This window comes from Emys orbicularis, chromosome 2, assembly GCF_028017835.1.
Source record: "Emys orbicularis isolate rEmyOrb1 chromosome 2, rEmyOrb1.hap1, whole genome shotgun sequence".
In the NCBI taxonomy this organism is placed as follows: domain Eukaryota; kingdom Metazoa; phylum Chordata; order Testudines; family Emydidae; genus Emys; species Emys orbicularis.
Genome location: NC_088684.1, coordinates 82,237,271 through 82,261,157, shown reverse-complemented (window position 1 = coordinate 82,261,157; position 23,887 = coordinate 82,237,271). Strand labels below are relative to the sequence as shown.

The following is a 23,887-nucleotide window of genomic DNA, read 5'->3' as shown; positions in this document are numbered from 1 at the left end:
TTCTTTTCAGTTTCTCATTTCTCTCTCTCTCTCAAAAAAAAAAAAAAAAAAAAAAGTTGGTGGGCATAAAACTGTCTACTTCTCTCAGCCTAAAGGTTTATATGTCTACAGCTGGAGCAAAGCTGGTTCAGCCATTAAAAGCCCCGTCTCCCTCTAATGATTAGAAACTTTGTATTCTAATAACTCAAATGGTTGCAGCTAAAAACTGATCTTGATTTTTAAGTCTCAAACAGATCTTAAAAAGCCACATATGGGGAGAAAATAATAGTTCACACTAATTTTATTTATTTATTTATTTATTTGTAAAGTCGTGTGTACAAAAGAACTTTTCCATCTCTCTGTTTTGGGCCAGGGGCATGTGTTATACTGGCTTAGTTGCATCCTATAAACAAATTTTATTTTGTAGTATAGTGGATGTAGAGTAATGCCTACTACTATTCAGATTGCAAAACAGCTACCATTCTAGAACCCTGTCATTTTCATGGTCTTGACTCTCCAAAACATTCACCTTTTTGGAGGCTGTCTTCCTATCTCTTGCTTCAAAAGTGATGTTTATTTTTGAGGAAAGTTTGAGCAAAATCTTTCTGTATATTTTTGAGTTATAGGAGAATGGCAAAACTACTTCCCTGTTGTGTGTGTTGTGTTGTAATAAAATACACCTTTTCTACAAAGCTATAGCGAAAATGGCTGAAGTTTAAAACTCACCATGGATGTACAGGAGAAGATTATCAAAGGGCAATTAAATGGCCAACTCCCATTGAATAGGAGTTGGTGCCAAACTGCCCTTTGTGCCTTGAAAATCTCTCCCATAGTCCTCATTAGATACCCTGCTTGGTTTTGGGAGGAAAAACAATTGGAGATTGCTTGTGATGAGAAGCAAAGTGATATACTTGCCCCAGAGCCTAATAAAACCCTGTCCCTGCCTTTATCATCACTGTACATTCTCACTGACAAGATCTGGAAGCTTGACTAGCCTGCTGCTCTGACAGTTGCTGGAACAATTTGCATGAGAAGTTGTAAATGTCTCATTGAAACACAATTTCAGTACTGTTCAGCATAGCATAAAATACATGCTATAAAATATACAGGATGTGCAATATGCTGAACTAATGTTCCCATTGGAGCCTTAACTACTCCCTGAATTTTTTGAGCATTAGCTGTGTAATCCTAAAATAAACCAAAAGACATTGATACTAATGTAGGTTTTTTAATTACTTCATAGTATTTGACTGAAGTAGAGAGAATTAGTCTTTTAAGTCAGTGTTTTTCGAAGTACTGGGTCGCGGCATGTAAGGCACTGGGTCATCTTGCTCCGCACCCAGGGACGCTAGCAGCTCTGGTCAGCACCGCCTGGGAAGGGGCCAGCAGCAGGTCTGGCTTCTAGGCAGGGGGGCCACGGGGCTCCGCGCACTGCCTGAGCACTGGCTCCGCATTCCCATTGGCCGGTGGGGTGGTGCCTGCAGGCGAGAGCCGCGTGGAGCCACTTGCAGGCCTCCACCTAGGAGCCAGACCTGCTGCTGGCTGCTTCCAGGGCACAGCGTGGTCTGCGGTGCCAGGACAGACGGAAAGCCTGCCTCTGCACCCTGGCTGCGCCGCTGACCAGGAGCTGCCGGAGGTAAGCCCGTGCCCCAACCCCGCTCCCCAATCCCCTGCACCAGCCCTGAGCCCCCTCAAACCCAGAACCCCCTCCTGCACCCCAAACACCTCACCCCAGAGTCTGCACCCCCAGAGCCCTGACCCCCTTCTGCACCCAACCTCCTGCCCCAGCCCAGAGCCCCCTCCCACACTCTAACTCCCTCATCCCCAGCTCTGCTGGGTTGCGGGCATCAACAATTTTCTTCAACTTGGTCCTCAGAAAAAAAGTTTGAAAACCACTGTTTTAAGGCATCTGCAAAAGGGGCCTGAGTTAAGGTTGAGCATTAAATTCTTAACATTGGGAATTTCCTGGCACTTGAGTGTCTGACTTCCCAACCTTAATGTTGCATTCAGGCTAACTTTTAATAACATAGTGCCCCAGTCCTGCAAAAACTCCTAGGCAGATGTTTAATCTTATGCACATAGTAGTCCCATTGAAAGCAGAGCTCTTGCAAGATTGGAGCCTCAATAGTTAATCTGTCTGTGATGAAGGACCGCATAGATGGTGGCTAGATCTTTACTTGCACCAAAGGCTTTTGTCTCCTAAATGAACTCCTTCTAGGCAGCTTAAAAAGAGTTTGGATAATATGCCCCGTTAGTAGATGTTGCAGAGCAGGGTTTTTAATTGTAGTTTTAGTGCTGTATGTTAATTTAACATTTTGTACGATATGTTTATTCTCCAGTACTATCTGGGTCAAGCAGCAAGTGCTGGTGTACACATGCAGAAGACAGACAGTACACAATTTGAATAGGTTACATGCCATTAATTTTAAATTTGCCATGGAGTCCCTGTAATGCAAAGTGTGAGATCTCTCTAATACAGGTCTCCCACAGAGAACACACTGTACTTGTGGCAGAATCACACCATCTGTGTTTTTTAGCTAATATTAACAAAATTCAAACTTGGCTTTAAAGTTAGTGGAAGTCTTGAGACATTACATGAGTCTAATTTTGAGGAAAATATACTTCTGGTAATTTTGAAAAACCTATAAACCAAGTTAAGTAAGTAACATGATTTAATTATTACAAGAGCAGAGGATGAAATAAATGCAAAAGCATTTGAACATGAATAACTTGAGATGTGCTCTTATAATTGCTGAATATCTTCTCATGGGCATGAAAAATGAGGGGCACTTTCTTTTCAATTTTAGACATCTGTAATATTTGATATCAAACTAAAAGGAGAATTTGATGGGACCGTTACCCTTCATCAACTTGTTCTTCCAGCTCGATCAATACAGCCCTATCAGATCCCTGTGGCAGGTAAAATTATTACATGGCACTTAAACACAGTGAACATGTTTTTCAATCCTAGGTACATATACAACCCCAATCAGCATAGTATCTAAGTGCCTCACAGTCTTCAATGTATTTTTCCTCACAACACCTGTGAGGTAGGGAAGTGCTATTATTCCCCATCTTAGGAGGTGGGGTGGGGTACAAGGCACAGAGGGTAAGTGATTTGTCCAGAGTCACTCAGGACGTCTATGGCAATGCAAGGACTTAATCCAGTCTTCTGAGCCCCAGCTGAACGTCCTAATCACTGGATCACCCTTCCTCTCCTCTTGTGCTTAAACTGTGATTTAAAATGCACAAAAGTAACAATTACTCCTTAAAATACTTATTCACCTACCATTGTACCTTGAGGTAAAATTTAAGTGGTGTGTGGGAGTTGTGTTCAGTGTCAGTGAACTGTTCACATATATAAAATTCAAGTACTGACTTGTTACTTTAACAGTGTCTCTCCTACTATACAGCTATGGTGGTGTAAAGCACACCTTTGCACTCCCCCAGTTCTGGAGCTGCTGTGTGTAACAGGGTTGGTCCCTAGGCATACATTAGAGCAACCTGAGGGTTTCTGTAATATACTGTAGTTGCTAACAGCCCCCAGGTGCTGAAACCATGGCAGAGGATCAACACAGCATAGCAGTATCCAGGCCCCTTACACTAGCCATGGGTGGAATAGAAACATCTACTTACACAAACTCTGCACCACCTGAAGATCCTTCCTGCACTGGGGTGCTCACCCCTGTAGCACCACAGTTACGATTCTACAAGCAGTGTAGTTCACAGTGGCTATGTTAGACTGGACTAGAGGATCTTGTATATATTTTGCCTGAGATGGGATCTTCCACTTTAAAGAGTTTAATTCTGACCTGTTCTTTTCTCTGAAGTCACAATGGAAATAGTGATTCTGGAAGATGTGATTTGTCAACTGGTGTATGTGTTTTGTGGGTATATATGTAACTACTTCACAAATAATATTGTGTAACAAACAGAATTGCTTAATTTCAGAATGCAAAAACCACTGTCCAGTTTTTTGAGGAACTAAGAAATACAATGTGCTTGCATGCAGTATCTAGCAAACTGAGCAGCATTATTTTTATTGCGTTAGGATGGGTTATGGCATGTCTTTTCTTTTTAACTGAGTTCTGGAATACTTGTGTGTTGAAATCATAACACCCACACTAATGAGTAGCTTTAAATTTGAGAAATAAGTGGGGAGGCAGAAGGAGCACAGAGTCTCTCAAGAGGCAACAAGTTCTGCAGTCAATTAACAGTAATACGTAGCTTCTTGTTCATTCAGCTACATCAAAGCAACAAGCTACTTAAGTGTATGTGGTTAAAAGACTTTTTGCAACACTAAGTGGCAAGTTATGATTTCAACACAACACAAGGTGACAAACGCAAGTGTGAATCGTGACACATTTTACTAAAAACTGAGATACCGCATCTTGACAGGGAAAACAGATGGTTAATTTCTTGCATAACAAAGAATGTGTGCACTAATCAGCTAATAAACCTTACCTACTCATGGCAGCTGGAGAAATCCGTCTGTCCTGGGACTTGTTTTTCTTTGTTTCAGATGTTAACTTTTCCTCCCATGTGCAGGTCCAGCCTCCGTGACTAATCAGTCTCCTGTTCCATGTAAACTCTGTATCCTTTGGTTCTATTTTATTCTGGAACTTTGTCCAGATGTAATAGTTTCTCTATGCACCTGCAAATTTAGAGCATTTCTGCTATTAGAAATAAAGTGAAATGGGGGAATCAAATATTTGTTTTTTCTTGCCTGTTAGACAAGTCTGTTAGTAGCTTTTTGATGAAAGAATGGAGTACTGGAATATTAGAACAAAATATTTGAAATGTAGTCCCACTCTAATGTGACTAAGATAGCGTTGTGGGGTTCATAGTCTCTCATTTCAGATAAGGCTTCTCTGAGAATTAAATGGTGGTATAAAGCTTTTGGAAGCAAAAGTGTGCTATAGCTGCAATACAGAATCAAAATGTGTGTTAATGTTATGAGGTCTAGGAATGAAATTCCTTTAAAGCATTCAGCTGAAATGTCATAGGGAAATGAGGAAATCATCTTGTGACTGGTTCATAAGGGATGATAAACAACAAAGGGGACAGTGTTGGAGATCTGAATGAGGCTGCTTGAATTTGGTCCTAATCAGCAACTTCTGGGGGCTTATTTATTTAAGCTAATGCTAATATGAGATGAGTGGTTTTATAAACAGATATGCTAGTATCAAAAGTAGGGCTGGTGTTTTATTTCTTAAGAATTTTCTTTAACATTTAGATTCCTCCTCCTGGATTGTCTTTCAGCCTGATATTATAATCAGCGCAAGTGAAGGTAAATTGGATGTGATAAGTTTCCCATTAATTTTTAGATTTAAGTACAGCACCTTTATCCTTCTAATTCCAGTCCCATTAGCTTTTTAATAGTCTAAATCAGTGGTTCCCAGACTTTTTTCCACCAAGGACCCTTTTGGCATCTGCCTAAATTTTCTGGACCCCTTTCATTTGTGATATAGAAGTTTCATGTTGTTGTTCTATTGGTTATGTTTATTTAAAAAAATATATTTGCAATTAAAATAAGACCCAACGGAACCAAAAGTAAACAGTCTGCAATTATTAGAGGTTATTTATTTATTACAACCATTAAACTGTATCAAAGTAAGAATGCCCCCACCAGGGTGACCTCTCACACACTGTGCATGCAAGAACAAAATGGCATCCTCCATGTGGCAAAAGTACCTGCTACAGTACGCTGGCTCAAGGGATGGACCCATAGTGGAACTCCACAAGTTCAGGGATCCCACTTTGGGAACCATTGGTCTAAATGGAAGTGACCAATGTGAATCTCACTAATGGACATCAGGGTTAATGAAGCATAACGGAAGATGATTACATGCTTGTCACTCAAATAATGAAACTATTTTGGATACCTCTTAACAAAAGAGGCAGAATGGGAGAAACTAAGGCCTTGTCTACACCACAAAGTTTTGTTGGCAAAAGCTGCCAACAAAACAGGAGGTGTACACACTACAAAGCTATTTTTGGCAGCAAAACTCTGCTGTTTTGCTGACAAAACCAAACCACTTCAACGAGAGGCATAGAGCTTTTTCCAGTAAAGTTAAAGTGACAAAGAGTCAGTGTAGACTCTGCTGTTTGTTTTGTCTACATAAGTGGCTTCCACCAGTATCCCACAATGCCTGCTGTGACTGCTCTGCTCACTGTTTTGATCTCTGCTGCCCTGCAGGCATGTGCCCCCCCCCCCCCCCCTTTCAAAGCTCAGGGAAGTATCTGACAGCTGAGCATGCTGCTCTGGGAACTAACCATTAAGGAGGAATGTTCCTGTTCTGCCCTGCACTAGGAACACAGGGCTGCCTCTGCAGAGAGCGGGGAGGAGGACAGGACTGCTGTTTTGACATTCCTCAGCACAGAGCGCTCACAGCGCTGCTCAGGATGCTGCTCCCATCAGCTGTGTGTGTGTGTGTCCCTCTCGATAGGTCGGTCAGCCTGCTGTATCCAGCACCCCAGACACACCACTCTCCTTCTCCCCCCACCCCCCTTTCAGTTGAAGAGCGGCTGACAATCTACTAGGATTCCCATGGAATGGTAGGATTGAGAAATCTGCATCATGTGACACTGTACCTGCCCCATGAAGCATTGCAAACCCTTCCCAAAGCACCCTGCGGCCAGTTGCACTGTGGGATAGCTACCAGAGTGCACTGCTCTCTGTGTCAGTGCAACAGCTGCTAGTGTGGACATGCAACAGCGATTTTTAATTGAAGTGCTTTAATTAAAGCAGCATAACTTTTGCTGACAAAATTTTGTAGTGTAGATCAGGCCTAAGTATAAAATAACTTGTATGGGTATGGAAGACTGTCATCTTATGACTTTTCATGTGTTAAGTCAAAACTTAAGTGGCCCTCACAGTTGTGTAATTAGTTTTGTTTTAGTTAATATTTTTAATAAGGCTTGATGGTTGGCTCTCTCAAATCTAGGTTATCTCTGGAATCTTGAGGTGAAACTTGAGCCTGTGGTTAACCTCTTGCCAGATAAAGGAAAGCTAATGGATTTTCTTCTCCAGAGAAAGGAATGCAAAATGGTTATCCTATCTGTGTGTTCTCAGAGTAAGTCTTGCTCTTACTGATTGTGTGTCTCCATCTCATTCTTGAAAGCATTTTAGGTGTCTTCCTACACTGTCCTCATTCAAGGCTAGTTTTCCATGGCCTTGAGCTCAGTATCTTATTTTGTGAACTACCAGGGACTAAAATAGGGGAGCATTCTGTGTACCAGTGACTGTACCACATTCTAAATATAGTTTTTCATCAGTGATGTTGCTTATGCTGCCAACAATATCTAAGCCATGTTGCTTTTGAATATCTCCCACAAAATCATTTCTGAGGGCTAGTGTGTGTGCACATGCTTGAAAATGTAAGATGAGTCTGGTTCCTTCTTTGAACCCAATTCTTGATTTCACCAAATGAAACTTCATGTCCTGGCAAAAGGCATTTGCATTCCAATTAAACACAGTGCTTACCGTAGTCTACACTTAACATTTATATCTAGCCATGTTGACACACCTGAGCACCATAGTTAACCTCCAGTGTAGACATGGTTGCACATACAGAAAAACATCTTGTTGATATGGGAAGTGTCTATGCTACAGGTGCTTCAGCGGCATAGCTGCAGCTGTACCGCCCATAGAGCAGACATACCCTTAGTGTAAAGGGAAAGTGGAATTTAGGATGTTCATGGGTCAGTTGACCTACTCTGCGGTGGTTAAGAGCATTTCCTGAATGTAACACTCACCTTGTAAAGAGTCTGTGGTAAAACATTACTGGAGTATATACTCCACTAGCAAGGGACAGACTGTTTTATCAGTATCTTGTCTTTTATGGCTATTGTTTTTCAGTGTTAAGTGAACCAGACAGGGGAACGTTGGCTGTGATTGCCACTGTTTTTGACAAACTCAATCATGAGTATAAAAAGTACTTGGAAGCAGAGCAGAGTTATACCATGGTAAGTAATCTGCATCAATGGTATTTAGACAATTTCAAAAAATACTAACCCTTATGGTTTTCATCACAGAGATGAAAACTGAAGTCAGTTAGCCACAGCAAGTGCACCTCCCCCCTTGCATGTGTACAGAACTTCAACTTCACAGCATAGTAGCTGTTCTGCTCTTATATATACTGTTGCAGAATCATGAATTTGAATTTTCTGACTTGTGTTCTAAATATTTCAACCATATCAGTTTTTTAGGTTGCACCCAACTTGAGTATTTCTGGTGGAACTATTGAGTAGCCAGCTACCAATGGGAATAACGTACACTGCAATAAAGCACCATTCTACATTATATTTAATATATATTATGGGCTAGCTTGTACAATACTAAGCCCTACCAAAACTTGACTTACTGAATAAAGCTGAAGATTTTTCATTGTACAATAAGAGTTGGATCAAGAATATTTGTCAAAGTTAAACAGCATGTTCCCTTTAGAGCAGGGGTCGGCAACCTTTCAGAAGTGGTGTGCCGAATCGTCATTTATTCACTCTAATTTAAGGTTTCGTGTGCCAGTAATACATTTTAACGTTTTTAGAAGGGCTCTTTCTATAAGTCTATAATATATAACTAAACTATTGTTGTATGTAAAGTAAATAAGGTTTTTAAAATGTTTAAGAAGCTTCATTTAAAATTAAATTAAAATGCAGAGCCCCCCGGACTGGTGGCCAGGACCTGGGCAGTGAGAGTGCCACTGAAAATCAGCTTGCGTGCCATAGGTTGCCTACCCCTGCGTTAGAGCGAAGTCAGTGGTCTGATCTAAGGCTAACGCATACTAGATTATTTAGCCCTGTGTACATAAAGCCTACTCAATACAGAATAGCTTCCTGTTAATGAGACTATTCATTTGTCTTCCCTCTGCCTTGTTGTAGGTGGTAGAAACAGGCCAGAGCCGAGGCAATCCCCTTCTGAAACGACCAGTCCGTACCCAAGCAGTTATTGACCAGTCTGACATGTACACGCATGTTCTGTCAGTGTTTACTGAAAAGAAGGTTAGTAAAGAAACAACTTGTACATGTGAGTGAATCAAGTGCAAAGAACTGATAGTGCTAGACAGGGAAATTTTCCTAAGAGGAGGGTTGGGTACGTGGGGATACAGAAAGACTGGTGATACTCACTACAATTCTTCTGAAGGACACAAGCTGTCTTTAGTAACAGACTAGTTTAATATCAAAATTCAGTAACTTCTGCCAGTACTTGACATGAGAATCTGGTGCTAATCTAAGCCATTAACCAGTATACAAGTTGCCACTTCAGGATTTTAACTACCATAATTTTTCCTCTTGCTGCATAGGAAGCACCTCACAAGTTCACTATAGCAGTCTTGATGGAATACATTCGCTCTCTTAACCAGTTCCAGATTGCAGTTCAGGTAAAGTTCCTCAAACAGCAATAAGGGGCAGTGCCTGCTTTAAAGTAAAGTAAATCCTGTTTCCTGTAGAATGACCAGGGGATGGTATGGGCCTTGAGGAGGTTGTTACAATAGTAGAGGTGGGAGATGAGCAGTGTCTCTGGGTTCTAGCTGTCAGTTCAAAATACAGTCCAGATTTTCAAAAAGCAGGAAAGGAAGAATCAGCAAGCCTTGGCAGAAGCTTGGCCATAAGGGGAGAAGTTTGTCTGGCCTTGTGGTGAAGGGTCCAGTCTCTAACCGGCTACCTGAAACTTACTACATCACTGTGCTTCTAAGGTTGCTTTTGTTAGTTTCAGCACCCACAGACCAACGAGAAGCCTGCTGTGAAAGATAAATGCACCATCTCTATTGGCTACTAAAGCTGGCAACTTTAGTCTAATTATTTGAGCAACAGAATGAAGTTTCTTCCATTTTTTATTGAGCCACACTGCTTACATTTAACTGGGAATAGGGAAAAAGCTAGTACTCAAACTGGAAATCTTATGTATGCGTCTAACTAAAATCTTATTCAGTTCCACCTTCTAGAAGATCTTGAAACCCATCAAACAACTGAAGACTTGATATTGAGTCAAACTGCTTTAGAGTTTCTTTCCCTGTCTCTTGCATCCTCAGCATTATCTATATGAACTGGTCATTAAAACGCTTGTTCAGCACAACCTGTTCTACATGCTTCATCAGTTCCTGCAGTACCATGTGCTAAGTGACTCAAAGCCATTGGTATGTATGTTAATATGGATTCCATGACAGCTCTTTTAGGATTAATTAAGGGTAATACTTCAACTTTAATAATGTTTCAAAAGTTAGTCTATTGTTACTGTTTCAGGCCTGTCTGCTGTTGTCTCTTGAGAGCATTTATCCCCCTGCACATCAGTTGTCTCTGGACATGTTAAAGGTAAGAATCAGTATGTAAACAAATATGCTTCAACCATGTCACAGATAGATAGCAGGCATTAAAACCCTACTGTATTGTACCTGATCAGACAGTATATAGGAGAGGTGACTGTAAATGAGGCTGTATTACAATATTAAATTTGATTTCTGCAGTATTAATATAATCGGTTTATGGCTTTAATTTTGTCTTGTTACTTGGCTTTGCAGAGACTTTCTACAGCAAATGATGAAATAGTAGAGGTTCTATTGTCTAAGCACCAGGTGCTGGCTGCCTTGCGATTCATCAGGGGTGTTGGAGGACATGACAGTGTTTCTGCCCGCAAGTTCCTTGATGCAGCAAAGCAAGCAGATGACAACATGCTTTTTTATACCATATTCAGGTTCTTTGAACAAAGAAATCAGAGGCTCCGAGGGAACCCTAACTTCACCCCAGGTAAAAGGATGGTAAAAAATGGAATTACTGAGTTGATAGACCTATTTTACACCTCTGAGCTAGCATCTGACATTCTTTAATGTAAATATGTGGTCCAGTTAGCAGTGGCTACCCATTCAGCAGGTTGGGTCCTGGTTACTGAAGATTACCCTCACTGGCGCAAGGTGGGAAAACAGCTAAAATGTTTGTGCTAACATCTCCTGGTTTGACTGTGAAGGGGGCTGGAAAATGGCATGCCATTTTCCAGCCCCCTTCATTAACTCTGTTATTAAAAGCTCTCAAGGGGGAGAGATACTGGGCCATGGTTCTAACTTGTAGTATCTGTACATGCTGCAAGCAGTAGGGGTGGTCTGTCTTACCCCCACAATGTATAAAATGATTCCAGCTATAGTAACAAGCACTTTATTAACCCTGAATATAATTAATTTCTAATGTGAGGTAAAGTTGTTTGCCTTCCACATTGAAACTAAAGACCAGTGCTTACATGTGATTTAATGCTGGAAGAGTAATGTCTTGATTAGGATCACAGCTGGGTTTGTTCACTAGCGCTCTTGAACATGTTAGCTAATTCTTGTTAAGCACTTGGGCCGGACTAGGCTCTAAGTCTTGTCTACTACACTAGGAAAATGTGCTAAAGATTTCATTACCTTGCTGATGTGGACCTGTTTAGCTTGACCACCAACAGGTGCTAGAACTCCAACTTGCTGGGGCTACAGTAGAGTTACTTTGGGGAAGGAGAGAGTGAGTTCCTAATGTACATATTCCTGTAGTGCTTAGGATTTAGGTTCCCATTAGACTGATTCACACCAGCCTTTCATCAGGTGTGTAAAACCAGTGACACTTACCTTGAGGCAAAGAATGAAGAGGCCTGAAAAGACAGATGTCATGACTTCTAGTCACTACTTGTATTTTAGCAGATAATTTTGTAACTTGAATCAGTGGCAGGAGTCTAATCATAAATGGGTGTCCAAATATTTCTTGCTTGACTTGAGTTAATTTATAAAAAGGACAGTGTTTAACATGCTGTTTTACCCACTATGGCTACAGTGCAGCTGAGTGGGTGCCTCCTAACCCTAGTAGAGCACTGGACTAAAGATAGACTGGGGTTCACTGCCACATCAGCTTACCACCCAAGTAAAGACCCAGGGCCTCAGGCACATTTGTACTCTGTACTACAGCTGGAGCAGTGGTGATGCTCCAGCTGTTTGACATCCCTTAAGACAGCAGCTACTGCTTAGAACTTCAGCAAAACATTCTCTGTATCCCATTCATCTGTTGCTTTCTTTGTCAGCACACACAGCCAAGTTACACATCAACGTATAAACAAACAGCTTCTAAGTTTATTAGAAACATTTAAGTTAGGCTCTTCAGTGCCCTTTCCCCAATATCAAGTTTACAAAAGTGTGCATACAGAAGTTTTCAAAATAATTAGTTAAGTGAATATTCTCATCAACCTAAAGCTATTTGAAATTTAACGCCACTGCATAAAAAAATTGACTTACACCATCCCTGCTGTCTCATTCCTTGTGTGAAATCACTTGAACATGAGATGGAATTATGGATTAGTGAATAACAAATTTTGGACTCATAAGGTAACAAGCTCAACCTAAACCCAAAACAAAGTAACAAAGGACTAGGTTTCCATTTAACTGCTTTAATACTTCCCTTCCCAGTTATTGCAAAATGTGTGCTGCATGTGCCTTTTGCCTAGTAGAATTATACCCAGATCTTGCAGTTTTCACTATAGGCAATTTTACACAGTCTCACCAAGGTGAAAGCACCATTAAAAACAGAAGAAGCTGACAAATGTCCACTTAAGGCTATTCAGCTGACAGGTCTTAAAATGAAAGTTCACTCTAAAAATAGTAGCTGCTTCTAATGAAAAAAAGCTAAAAACATAAGCAAGTAAAGCAAAACACCACTATTGGTGCAGTTGATTTTGTTCTGAATTTTAATGTCACCCCAACTGTCTTAGCACAAAATCCTATTACATTGTCCCTAAACGTTTTGTCCTGTCTTGCAGGAGAACATTGTGAAGAACATGTCACCTTCTTCAAGCAGATTTTTGGAGAACAGGCCCTCATGAAGCCTACCACTTTCTGAAAGTGTACTGTTTTCATACAAAATGTATAATTTATTGCATTTAAGTAATGAGATTTTGAACTACAAATTTTATAATAAAGTATATAGACCATTGTGGTAAATATTACTAAAATTACATAACCTCTAGAGTGATGGCTTGTTTTTCCCTAAAAATAGAGCCAAAAAATTGCATTGAGTTACATTTAAAAGTAGCGTCAGTGGTTTGGCAGTCCATTCTCATACACACATCACCTTGCTGGAAAAAGCTTTCATCTTATTTCTCAAAAAGATGCAGCCTCTTAAAATAGAGATCTTGTTAATACATCTAGTTTTAGTAATACTAGTTCATGAGTCGCATGTAGCATTTCCTGAGATTGAAAGCTTTATGTCCAAAGCTGCTGTTCGCCTGTAGTTGGATTGGTGCACAACCAGTGGTTACAGTGTGATAGTCATAGAACATTGCTGCAGTTCAGTCTTATGCTGAATGGGGCCTAAGCCACAGTTCATGAAGTCCACTGAACACTGTTAAAAGGGCTAGAAGTAGAGGAGTCTCTCTCGTTCTGTACCTTTGTATCTTTCTTGTGCGGCACGAGTTTTAGCTTTATTTACTGATGGGCCTGAGTAAAAGAAAAAAGAGTTATATTCTGAAATCCTCCTTCAGTAAGGTGGGCAGTATTGTTAGTCAAAGCAGAACTGGTGGATTATCTACTTTCTAGCAAGTATTTCCTCTAAAGGAAATACAGCTTTCCTGAAAAGTATTCTTTCTAAGTAGTTAAGAACCAATAATGTTTAAGTGAGGAGATCTTAACACTAAAATCTATATGCCAAAACATCAACTTTGAGGATTAAATTATTTTGTATACAGCACAACTGCTAATAACCCACTACCAGGTAATATATACTTTCATAATACAAGTGATGTAGAAAAGCATAGACTGAAGAGGTTTCCCTTTCTAAATGGGTGAAAAGGGGAAGCAGAATTAAGCGTTTTTCATTTAACAGCTGTTCTTAACTTATGACATAGCTCTTTTACAGTGAACATTTCTGTACCCAGTGTAGTAGAAGGAGACTCACTTAAAGATGGAAAGGATACTGTACTGAGGGCTTGAGAAGGAAGACTCAGTAAGACAAATTATTAGAATGGGTAGCACTCCAGGAATGCTACCACAAGGTGTGCAACTATATTTATAGACTACTGAAAAGGGATGGAAAGTCTGCTGTAAACAGCTCTACTTTTACAGGACCAAATTACTACAAACTAAACTAAGGCCTGGTCTACGCTAACCCCCAAATTCGAACTAAGGTACGCAACTTCAGCTACGTGAATAACGTAGCTGAAGTCGACATACCTTAGTTCGAACTTACCGCGGTTCAGACGCGGTCCACACGCAGCAGGCAGGCTCCCCGTCGACTCCGCGGTACTCCTCTCGCCGAGCTGGAGTACCGCAGTCAACGGCGAGCGCTTCCGGGATCGATTTATCACGTCCAGACCAGACGCGATAAATCGAACACGGAAGTTCGATTGCCAGCTGTCGAACTACCGCGGTAGTGTAGACCTGGCCTTAGTGGGTCACAACAGGTGATCCAATGTATTTGAAGCAACTATACCAGGTATCCCTAGCTGTTTTTAAAGACAGTTTATATAGGCACAGTTGTAGACTCCTTTTCTCACTGAATGAAAGGGATAATTTGAAGCAGAGACTAATCCCCCTTTAGCAGTCAAGTGTATTCTTACCTATATAACTAAGCATAACAGGAAGAAATATTAATCCATGGGTAGCTCCAAGCACCACCATTGCTAGATACATCCTGAAGTAGAAGATCTGAAAGATGTGGGATTTGGAAAAAAACAACACTACAATTCCTCCAAATTTTGTCAGAGTGATGCCACTGAAAACCTGGTAATAGAAGAGGTTAAAAATAAGTGATTTCATACAAAAATGACATGGTGTCACGTGACTTGCTTATTCAATAGCAAAACAGTGAAAATGAAGAAATACCCCATTCTGCAAGTTTAAATGTTGCAATATTCCTTGAAAGTACAATCATCCCTTATACTGCATAGAGCAGGGTTAAATCTAACAATAGAGCAGCAGTGGGCAAACTACAGCCCACAGACTGCATCCAGCCTGTCTGACCTTTCAATCCAGCTCTCAAGCTCCCGTAAGGGAGCAGGAGCTTGCTCCACTCCATGCAGCTCCCGGGAAGCAGCTGGCATGTCTCCCCTCCAGCTCCTATGCATAGGGGGCTCCCCACAGTGCCCCACCCCAAGCTCCGCAGCTCCCATTGGCCAGAAACCATGGCCAATGGGAGCTGTGGGGGGGGGGGGGCAGTGCCTGTGGACAGGGCAGCATGCAGAGCTGCCTGGCCACACCTCCACATAGAAGCCGGAGGGGGGATATGCCGCTGCTTCCAGAAGCTGCTTGAGGTAAGCATCACCCAGAGTCTGCACCCCTGAGCCCCCCCACACGCTGCAACCCCCACCCTAATCCCCCTCCTGCCCTCCAAACAACTCAGTCCCAGCCCAGAGCCCCCTCCTGTACACCAAACCCCTCATCCACAGCCCCACCCCAGAGGCCACACCCCCACCAACCTCCCTCACCCTGAACTCATTTCTGGCCCAACCCTAGAGCCAGCACCTCAATTTCGTGAGCATTCATGGCCCGCCATACAATTTCCATACCCAGATGTGGCCCTTGGGCCAAAAAGTTTGCCACCCCTGCACTAGAGGAGTGATAGTAGGGATATAGCTCAAATAAGTATAATTCAAAAGAGGGTAGCATATAATGAAAAAAGGAAATGAGATCAAGGTTAGTCTACTAGGCGTCCCACTTGCTAAAGAATCCCCCGTAACCCTACTTCATCTCTCACTCCCTTAGTAATTTCACTTTATATTTAGATGTTACAGAAACAAAAACTAGAAGAGGGAATTTTGACTTGGCTAAAAGGTTTTCTGACAACCATTTCCCCTTCCAATGTGACATGGTGTGATCACCACAATAAGGTTCCATTTAATCATGACGTGGCCAGCTGATTTTAATCTCATTTTGAGTATTATCATGTGCTTGAATTATATTTAAGCCTCTACAGGCCCCTGCTCCAATTCAGTGAGCATCTTCCTTAGAAAAAAGGAAGTCAAGATAAACCAGAGGGGGAGCCTAACAGGTGGAAAAACTGAAAATGGCCTAGTTTTCACTGAGATTTGAACATGTGTTATTCTGTGGGGATTACTTCACTACAGGTTCTTAACTCAGGTCCTTTCTTAGATGCTGCTCCCATCCACACACGGACATCTGACTCAACTTCACTGATGTTTCCAACCCAGGCTAGCTGTCTCTCTCAAGCCCAAGTGAAGCTTGCAATCAGGCTGGTAACCTGCCCATGTTGTAGTGAGGACACAGGATAAACCACTCTAGTGCCGTGGGGAAGGCATCAGAGGCCAATTCTCTTTGCATGCCCAGAAGATCTCTCACACAATACATTGGGAAAGTCACAGCAGCTCAGCTTACTGCAGCACTAAGAACCATGCTCCCAGAAGTCCTAGTGACACACATGGGGGAATGCAACACCAGCAAGGACACTCACTTGGGTATTGCTGTGCAGTGTGGCTGATCACCCAAGTAACTAGAGACCCCCAAAAAGTATGTTTATACCATGTGTTAGCTAACATAACTAGCCTGTGCAAGCTTCACTCAGGCTTTAGCCTATAACCCAACTAATTTTGGTTGAAAGCACCGCCAAAGGTTAACTACATTAAAGAGAGTCTAAGAGAAGTCGAAGTTGAAACTGTTTGTGAAATTTGGAGTTCTATAATGCCTGCCGAACACCTGAGCCAATAAATTGACACAAGCATTTTTAAAATTACAGGCTATGACCTAGCCCTGAATAGTCAGATAAAAATGAATTTTAGAAAGTTTTATAATCAATTTTAAGCATCACAATTTACAATCAAATCAAACCAATCAGAAGTTATAAACCTTATCTTCAGGCCTGTAACAGAAATCTAGACTCATCTGGGGAATTGTGACTGACACCATTATAACAGCAGGTTAACCACTGCAGAATGACACCCAATATAGGACAGGCAAAGCTGATCCTACAACATAAGCATGTAGTAAGTAGCAAGGTATTACTTGATTAAAGTTGCAGTGATGATAGGAAGCACTGAACTTGAGTTTAAGTCATTTTGTCTACACAGACAAAAGAAACGTATTACTACAAAGGAACAGACACTTACAGAACTGCCCATGCGGGAGAGTGCTTCTTCTGCACGCTCTACTCTGCTACCCTTGGTACTAACAGTGAATGCTCTTGTGACGTGACTGCAGAACTCCACCGAGATACCACAGCTCTGAAAGTAAGAACAGGTCAGTTAATTTCTTGGCACCAAGCTATCACTTCTGCCCCCATATATTAAGCACCAAAGAGGCTATAAATTATTATCCAAGATGCCAGTCTAAAATATACAAGAAAGACAAATTGTATGTTTTGACTTTCTTTTTTTTAAAAAGCTGGGATCACGGCGATTCCAAGGCAAATTTTGAGAGGGGGTTCTGGTGACAAAACTATGAGAATAGAGCTCAGTGACTGATTTAAATATAATTTATTAAAGAAGTTAATATGTAAAAAGCACCAGTGTTTTGACCCTTAGGAAACTGGCTAGTGACTGGATCACTGACTGTACTGGCGGGAGGAAAGACACACACAACTGGTCTTGCTGTACAAACATTCTCTTCTGTAACAAACCTTGACATTTTGATATCACTCCAAAAACAGGTTCAATATTTGCAGATAGACATAAGATCTCAGTGGGTGTTTATCTACACTGCATTATAAAAAATTCAAATGGAGATTGGTAAGTAAGTCATTCAGAACTGTGCTCCTTCACTAGCACTTTTTCTTCTGAGGGTTACATTATAAGTGCGTATCTTTTGCTTTTAAATCCTTCCTTCAGCTGTACATCTAATTTACTCCATCAGCAGCATTTTGTAGCATGGACAGGACATTAAGCATCAGAAAATGAGCTGTGTTTATATAGTTTTTGGCTGTCTGGTTCTCACTTGCTTATAAGACACTGAATAAAGCCAAGAAGTTCTTACCAGGCCTTCATTAATTTGCTACCTATTTCTCTTACACCAGCCACTGTTCGGCACTAGAGGGCCAATTACTCTTTTCAAGCCTGCTTTAAAGCATCTCCTAACACAGTCACCAGAGGCCAAACAAAACTGGAGCCTCAAAACACATGGCCAGAGTCCTGAAATGGTTCTCCAAGGCCTATACTAGCTTTTTACTCATTCCCCTTCCATTGCACTACAACCTATATTAGTGATGTTACTGTATCCCTTAACTTAGATTGGCCACTGGCATTTTTACCCTTGGATCAGCAGCCGTAGTGTTCCCAGTGTGCACAGATCTATTCTGCAGAGGCATCAGTTGGGTAAAACCTTAATCATCATGCAGGGATTAATGGTGTAGAGACAGTATGGCATGTGCATGCACACACAAGACCAGATCTAAATGATGTGATATGCAGCCTGCTTTTACTACTGCTACTATAGATGGAAGTTGCATCAGTTGTAATGGAATGATGGAAAAGTTAGTGAAGATACAACCAAGCTCTGTTCTTCCCTGTGCATGCACACTGCCTGTAAAAGAGATGGGTTATACACACCATCTCACACTGTACAGTTACCTTTCTAACAGTATCAGTACACATGTGGAACTTTGCATTTCTAAAGCACAATATAAGAGATTAACCTTTTCACTCCTGTCGGAATAGGTCTAAGGCTATGTCTACACTGCAGCTTACATCAGCATAATTTATGTTGCTCGAGGGTGATCCACAGAGGGCAGGAGTGCTGGGAGGAAGGGGGAGGAGTTGATCAGCAGGGCCACCAGCGGACAGGTGGCACTGGGGGGAAAGGGGGAAAGTTAGCTGCCAGTGGGTGCTAAACACCCGCTAATTTTTTTTCCATGGGTGCTCCAGCCCTGGAGCATCCACGCAGTCAGCGCCTATGGTTAAGCCAACAGGAGAGCTCTCCTGTCAGCTTAGAGCTGCTACATTAGAAAGTTTACAGTGGTGCGCCACTGTAAACACTCTAGTGTAGCCATGCCCTTAGAAAGTTACAATTGTCAGGATGTACAAGATAGCGTGTCCTGAAATCTGTGACTGGAGTTATGTACATTGCTTTTGCACTGAGAACATTAGAGCCCCTTTAAACACACATACAAACACACATACCCCTTACCATAACAAGGTTAACCAGTGAAACAGCATTCAGGCTTATGCCCCAAAGCCACATTATTCCAAACATGTTGACTAGTATCATAGCAATAGTAATGGATACCATCGCAGCAGCCCACACTTCAAAACCAAGCAGCACAGTCGTCACCAAGAATATTGATCCCAGGGACACGCAGAGGTTAAAGATGGTGTCATGCACAATTGTCAGATATTGTTCATAGAAGACGTAAAACACACTGTGGAAAGAAGAGAGACTGTCATTAGCCATCCATTTGGTTAGACCTATTTGGGAGATGATTCTTGGTGACCTAAGTGTTTGAGTCATTGAGGTTTGTAGGAAACCCCTATCTATTCTTTTTCTTGACTAAGGGCTGATCTACATTGAAAAAAAAGTTACACCACCATAACTATATCTCTCAGGTGCATGAAAATCCACACCCTGAGAGATAGTTAAGCTGACCTAACCCTGGGTGTAGACAGCAGTAGGTCAACAGAAGAATTCTTCCATCAACCTAGCTACTGCCTCTCAGGGAGTTGGATTAGCTACAGCCACAGAAGAACCTCTTCCATCGCTGTACTACACTGAATTGCCTACACTGAAGCACTGTAGCATTTTAAGTGAAAACAGCCGTAGAGTGACCAGAGGAACCAGACTTAAAAAAAAAAAAAAAAAAAAAACTAAGTTTTTTTTAATCCTGGGGAACTATTTCCTTAAGTGTTTTTTTTAATTAAGAACAGGGCAGTAACAAAGAAGATATCAAACAAAGATAATAGGCTAAACCTTAAAAAAAAACTGAATTTCATGAAACATTAATATTGTTAAGGACATTCATATTCTTTAAAGATTTTTTAAGGTGGAGAAAGTCAAAGGAATAAGTTTTACTGCAAGATATTGATTCTAATTTAATTTCATCAGCTGTTTTGAAGAGGTCTGAGGAGCAAAAAATTTCTCTTCTGGGCATTTAAAAGTTGGCTTTTTGTTTGTTTACAAACATGGGGATTTTAGAATGAGGGAAGATTCCTCACAGTTTAGAAAAAGCATCAGGGAGGAGGGTCAGGAAAGTGGACAGCAACAATTAGCAGCAAGAATTTAGAGCACTGAATCACTTGAACTTTTCAAAAGTTCAGTATACTAAGTATAAAACACCAAGGGGTTTTAAAGGATGGGGAATACCAGAAGGTACAATGAAGAAATAGTGGCATCTAAGGAAAATCCCTAAGACCTGCACAAGTTCCTGAATGGCTGTTCAGCCTTCCACAGATTCAGATAGGAAAAAGAAAAGCAGAGGATATATGGCTCAGAAGAGATGATGGTGCAAGAACTGGAGACACAGATAACTCCTGCAAACTGGAGAAGACCAACATTGTCTTTATTGTGGGGTAGAGTGGAAGAATCGCTGGAAGGAGTATGTTGGAAAGGGACTGGCTTCCAACAACAACAAACCTTTAACACAGAGGTTCTCAAACTGGGACCTAGAGACATATGCTGGTGGTCACGTGATGCTGGCTTTCCTTACTTCCAGCTGCTAAACCATAGTAAAAAGCAACTAAAATACTTTAAGATCCTTCCTCAGCTCTTAATACATACATCCAGTCAACATGAACTTTCTCCAGAATCCACGACTTCTGCCCAAAGCTACACATTCCTAGGGCGAAAAAATCCACACATACCTGTAAGGGAACACACGGTAATTCTTTTCTTTGATGCCCATGGTTTCAGTAATGTTATCTGCTATGATCCGTGCTTTTTTCATAGCATCAATGAAGTCAGCTGAGGTTTTTAGGACTGTATGGTAAGTCATAAAGTAAGTAGCTCCAACATCAGAATTATTGTTTATGAAGTTGATAGCAGAGCTATATGCAGCATGTCCTCTGTAAATGAAGTGCAACTGTATTACTTCATGGTCAAGCAACAACAGGATCAACCACCCTCATTTTGATGCCAAGAATCAGGATTTCTCAATGTAACACAAATAGCAGAGGAATCCAACTATTTGCAAATTCTTATGATACAAAACATGGGTTCTACAGTGTTATCGGAAGATATTCCGAAAGTACAAAACAGTACCCCCACAAAAGATCACTTATGTAGGATATTCCAGACAAGGTAACTAGGACAGAAGAAAATCTGATACTTACAACTTTGCCTCATAGGCCTGGTCCACACTAACCCCCCACTTCGGACTATGGTACGCAAATTCAGCTACGTTAATAACGTAGCTGAATTCGAAGTACCTTAGTTCGAACTTACCGCGGGTCCAGACGCGGCAGGAAGGCTCCCCCGTCGATGCCGCGTACTCCTCTCGCCGAGCTGGAGTACCGGCGTCGACGGCGAGCACTTCCGGGATCGATCCGGGATCGCGTCTAGACAAGACGCGATAAATCGATCCCAGAAGATCGATTGCCTGCCACCGAACCAGGAAGTAAGTGTAGACGTACCCACAGAAGCACAACAACAGTGTTTGCTGTTTTTAAGTGGTCTATATTTCAGTATGTTTTTAAATTAAAATGCAAGTGTGCCCACAGAGGCTTGGATGATGGGTATACATTTCATAAACAAGTGTCACTGTTGGTTCCTATTTCACCTGCTAATTTTCAACAGAGATTAAACTGATTCAGTCTGTAGGCACTTACCCTTTTCCACATTTAGGATTAGGGTTATCGGACAAGAACATTGGCAAAAATTTCATGAAGTCTCCACCCTGAGGCCTCTGCTTGCCTTCTTGAGTCAGTGGACGGCAACGCATGCAGGATACATCAACAACTGGAAAAAACAAAAAGCAGAAAAAAATAAAAAAGCAGTCAATGTCAGCCAGACAGCAAGGGTACATCTATAGGATGTTGTACTATAGTCAGTTTCACCTCAGTGACCTGAAGGGCTCATCCAACCCTAAAAGAACTAATTCTTTCACTGCTAGAGAAGGTAGCTCTTTATTAATTGTGTGTGTGTGCGCACACACACACACACACACACACACACACACACACACACACACACACACACACACTTCTATTCTATCCAGAGAGAAGACCCAAAATACAGAGCTAAGTCCTATATTTTCTGCATCGAATACACCCATTTCTTTGTGCTTGGGATTGCTGTTACATTAGATAAGGCTAGTCCAATACAAAGGGCAGGTCTACACTTACTTCCTGGTCCGGCCGTAAGCAATCGATCTTCTGGGATCGATCCCGGAAGTGCTCGCCGTCGACGCCGGTACTCCAGCTCGGCGAGAGGAGTACGCGGCATCGACGGGGGAGCCTGCCTGCCGCGTCTGGACCCGCGGTAAGTTCGAACTAAGGTACTTCGAATTCAGCTATGTTATTAACGTAGCTGAATTTGCGTACCTTAGTTCGAAGTGGGGGGTTAGTGTGGACCAGGCCAAAGACTAACAAATAGTGTTACCAACCTCTGTTCTGTATTCAGTACCGTACAACAGATCCCAATACACAACACAGTGCAGGCAATTTTTAAGACACGAGGGCAATAAACTGCTGATTGCATTAACTAGAGCTCATAAGGATCAAAGTGGTCTATAAGCCAATTAGTTATTTTGGGAACAGTATTGTCCAAAAGGGCATCTTCAAAAAATGCAGCATTTAAACTGCATTAAATTTAGTCTCCTTCCAGAAATGGCAATAATTCCAGAATGGGAAAGTATTTTAAAGAAGTACATCTCAGCCAATTTAAAAAGTTGCACAAAGCAGGTTGAACACTGTGATATTAAAAGAAGAGGGTAGATTCAAGTCCTTATTTAGAAGAAAATGTATTTGAAAAGCTTTTGTAAATATGATTAAAGCAACACTGAAGACATGAAAGAGAAAACGCGGAGTACCTGAAGCATTGCAGAACTGTCCAGTAGTGTTGTAGACTCTGCAGCAGGATGACTGCGGTTTAACCCAATCAAAGTAATCATCAATCCATGAAGAGGGGGGAAAGCCTATCCTTGTGCTGAAACATAACAAAAATAAATACCGATACCAAATAGATGGTTCAAGAGAGAGACAACCTTAATTCTGGCATTTCTTAAAAAACGTTCAACTTCACAACTTTATAGTGTTCTTTTAACATAGGAAATTACATACAAACTAAGTTTTTAAAAAACCAAACTGAACAAAAAAATTCCATCATTCTGACATTGACACCCACAGGGTTCAACATCAGGCTTGGAACTTTAGATCCACAGCACAGACCTCTGCCACTTGAGCCAATGGGAGTAGTGGGTTATCTTATGGGGACCAGCACTAGAGGGGGGGATGAGAAATTTTGCTGGTGGGTTTCAGAGATCTTTGCTGACAGCAGACGAACGGTGAGACACAGGAATCTTGGGTCCCATTTCAGGCTCTGGAGGGGAATGTGTTCTAGGGGTACCTAGTGTGCTCGCCCCTGTCCCTGTCCCAGTGCTCTCTCTTCTCACCCCCCAACTCTAGTTCCTCATGCCAGTCCCTGTCTCACCCACTCCAGACTCCTCATCCCAGGCCCCTGGTTCAAGGATCCCTGTCCAAACCCCAGTCTCCCCACCTCTGCTGGGCTCATCTGATCTGTCTCTTCCCCCGCTCCCCGAGTCCCACTCTTCTGCCTCCCAGTACTAGTTTCTTTGCCCAGCCAGTCCTGTCTCTCCCCTGCCCGCAAGCTCCCAGTCCCAATTAGCTCCCTCCACCACACCCCAAATCAGTGATTCTCCACCAGGGGTACATACCCGTGGGGATATGCAGAGGTCTTCCAGGGGGTATTTCAACTCATCTATATTAGTGTTTCTTAACCCAAGGGGGCCACAGAACAGGTTTGCGGAAGGGGTCGCAAGTGCAGGGGGCATGGGGCCCCGCAAAGCTAAG

General features: G+C 41.8%; 2 protein-coding genes across 2 annotated transcripts in view; one reads left to right on the top strand and one right to left on the bottom strand.

Annotated features, from left to right (window-relative positions):
* Window positions 1-13,291, top strand: part of RMC1 (regulator of MON1-CCZ1) — a 29,069-nt gene extending 15,778 nt beyond the window's left edge. The window contains exons 10-20 of the mRNA XM_065397848.1: window positions 2,787-2,898; window positions 4,528-4,572; window positions 5,216-5,269; window positions 6,927-7,055; window positions 7,841-7,947; window positions 8,863-8,982; window positions 9,285-9,362; window positions 10,014-10,118; window positions 10,225-10,293; window positions 10,500-10,725; window positions 12,749-13,291. Coding sequence (XP_065253920.1) covers window positions 2,787-2,898; window positions 4,528-4,572; window positions 5,216-5,269; window positions 6,927-7,055; window positions 7,841-7,947; window positions 8,863-8,982; window positions 9,285-9,362; window positions 10,014-10,118; window positions 10,225-10,293; window positions 10,500-10,725; window positions 12,749-12,828 — 1,125 coding nt within the window. The 3' untranslated portion in view covers window positions 12,829-13,291. The remainder of the gene's footprint in view (window positions 1-2,786; window positions 2,899-4,527; window positions 4,573-5,215; window positions 5,270-6,926; window positions 7,056-7,840; window positions 7,948-8,862; window positions 8,983-9,284; window positions 9,363-10,013; window positions 10,119-10,224; window positions 10,294-10,499; window positions 10,726-12,748) is intronic.
* Window positions 13,292-13,334: 43 nt separating this feature from the next.
* NPC1 (NPC intracellular cholesterol transporter 1) overlaps window positions 13,335-23,887 on the bottom strand; it is a 42,757-nt gene continuing 32,204 nt past the window's right edge. Inside the window, exons 19-25 of the mRNA XM_065398315.1 lie at window positions 22,888-23,003; window positions 21,686-21,815; window positions 20,723-20,923; window positions 19,056-19,287; window positions 17,045-17,158; window positions 14,543-14,705; window positions 13,335-13,424 (exon numbers count right to left, since the gene is read on the bottom strand). Of these exons, the coding sequence (XP_065254387.1) occupies window positions 13,342-13,424; window positions 14,543-14,705; window positions 17,045-17,158; window positions 19,056-19,287; window positions 20,723-20,923; window positions 21,686-21,815; window positions 22,888-23,003 (1,039 nt within the window). The 3' untranslated portion in view covers window positions 13,335-13,341. The remainder of the gene's footprint in view (window positions 13,425-14,542; window positions 14,706-17,044; window positions 17,159-19,055; window positions 19,288-20,722; window positions 20,924-21,685; window positions 21,816-22,887; window positions 23,004-23,887) is intronic.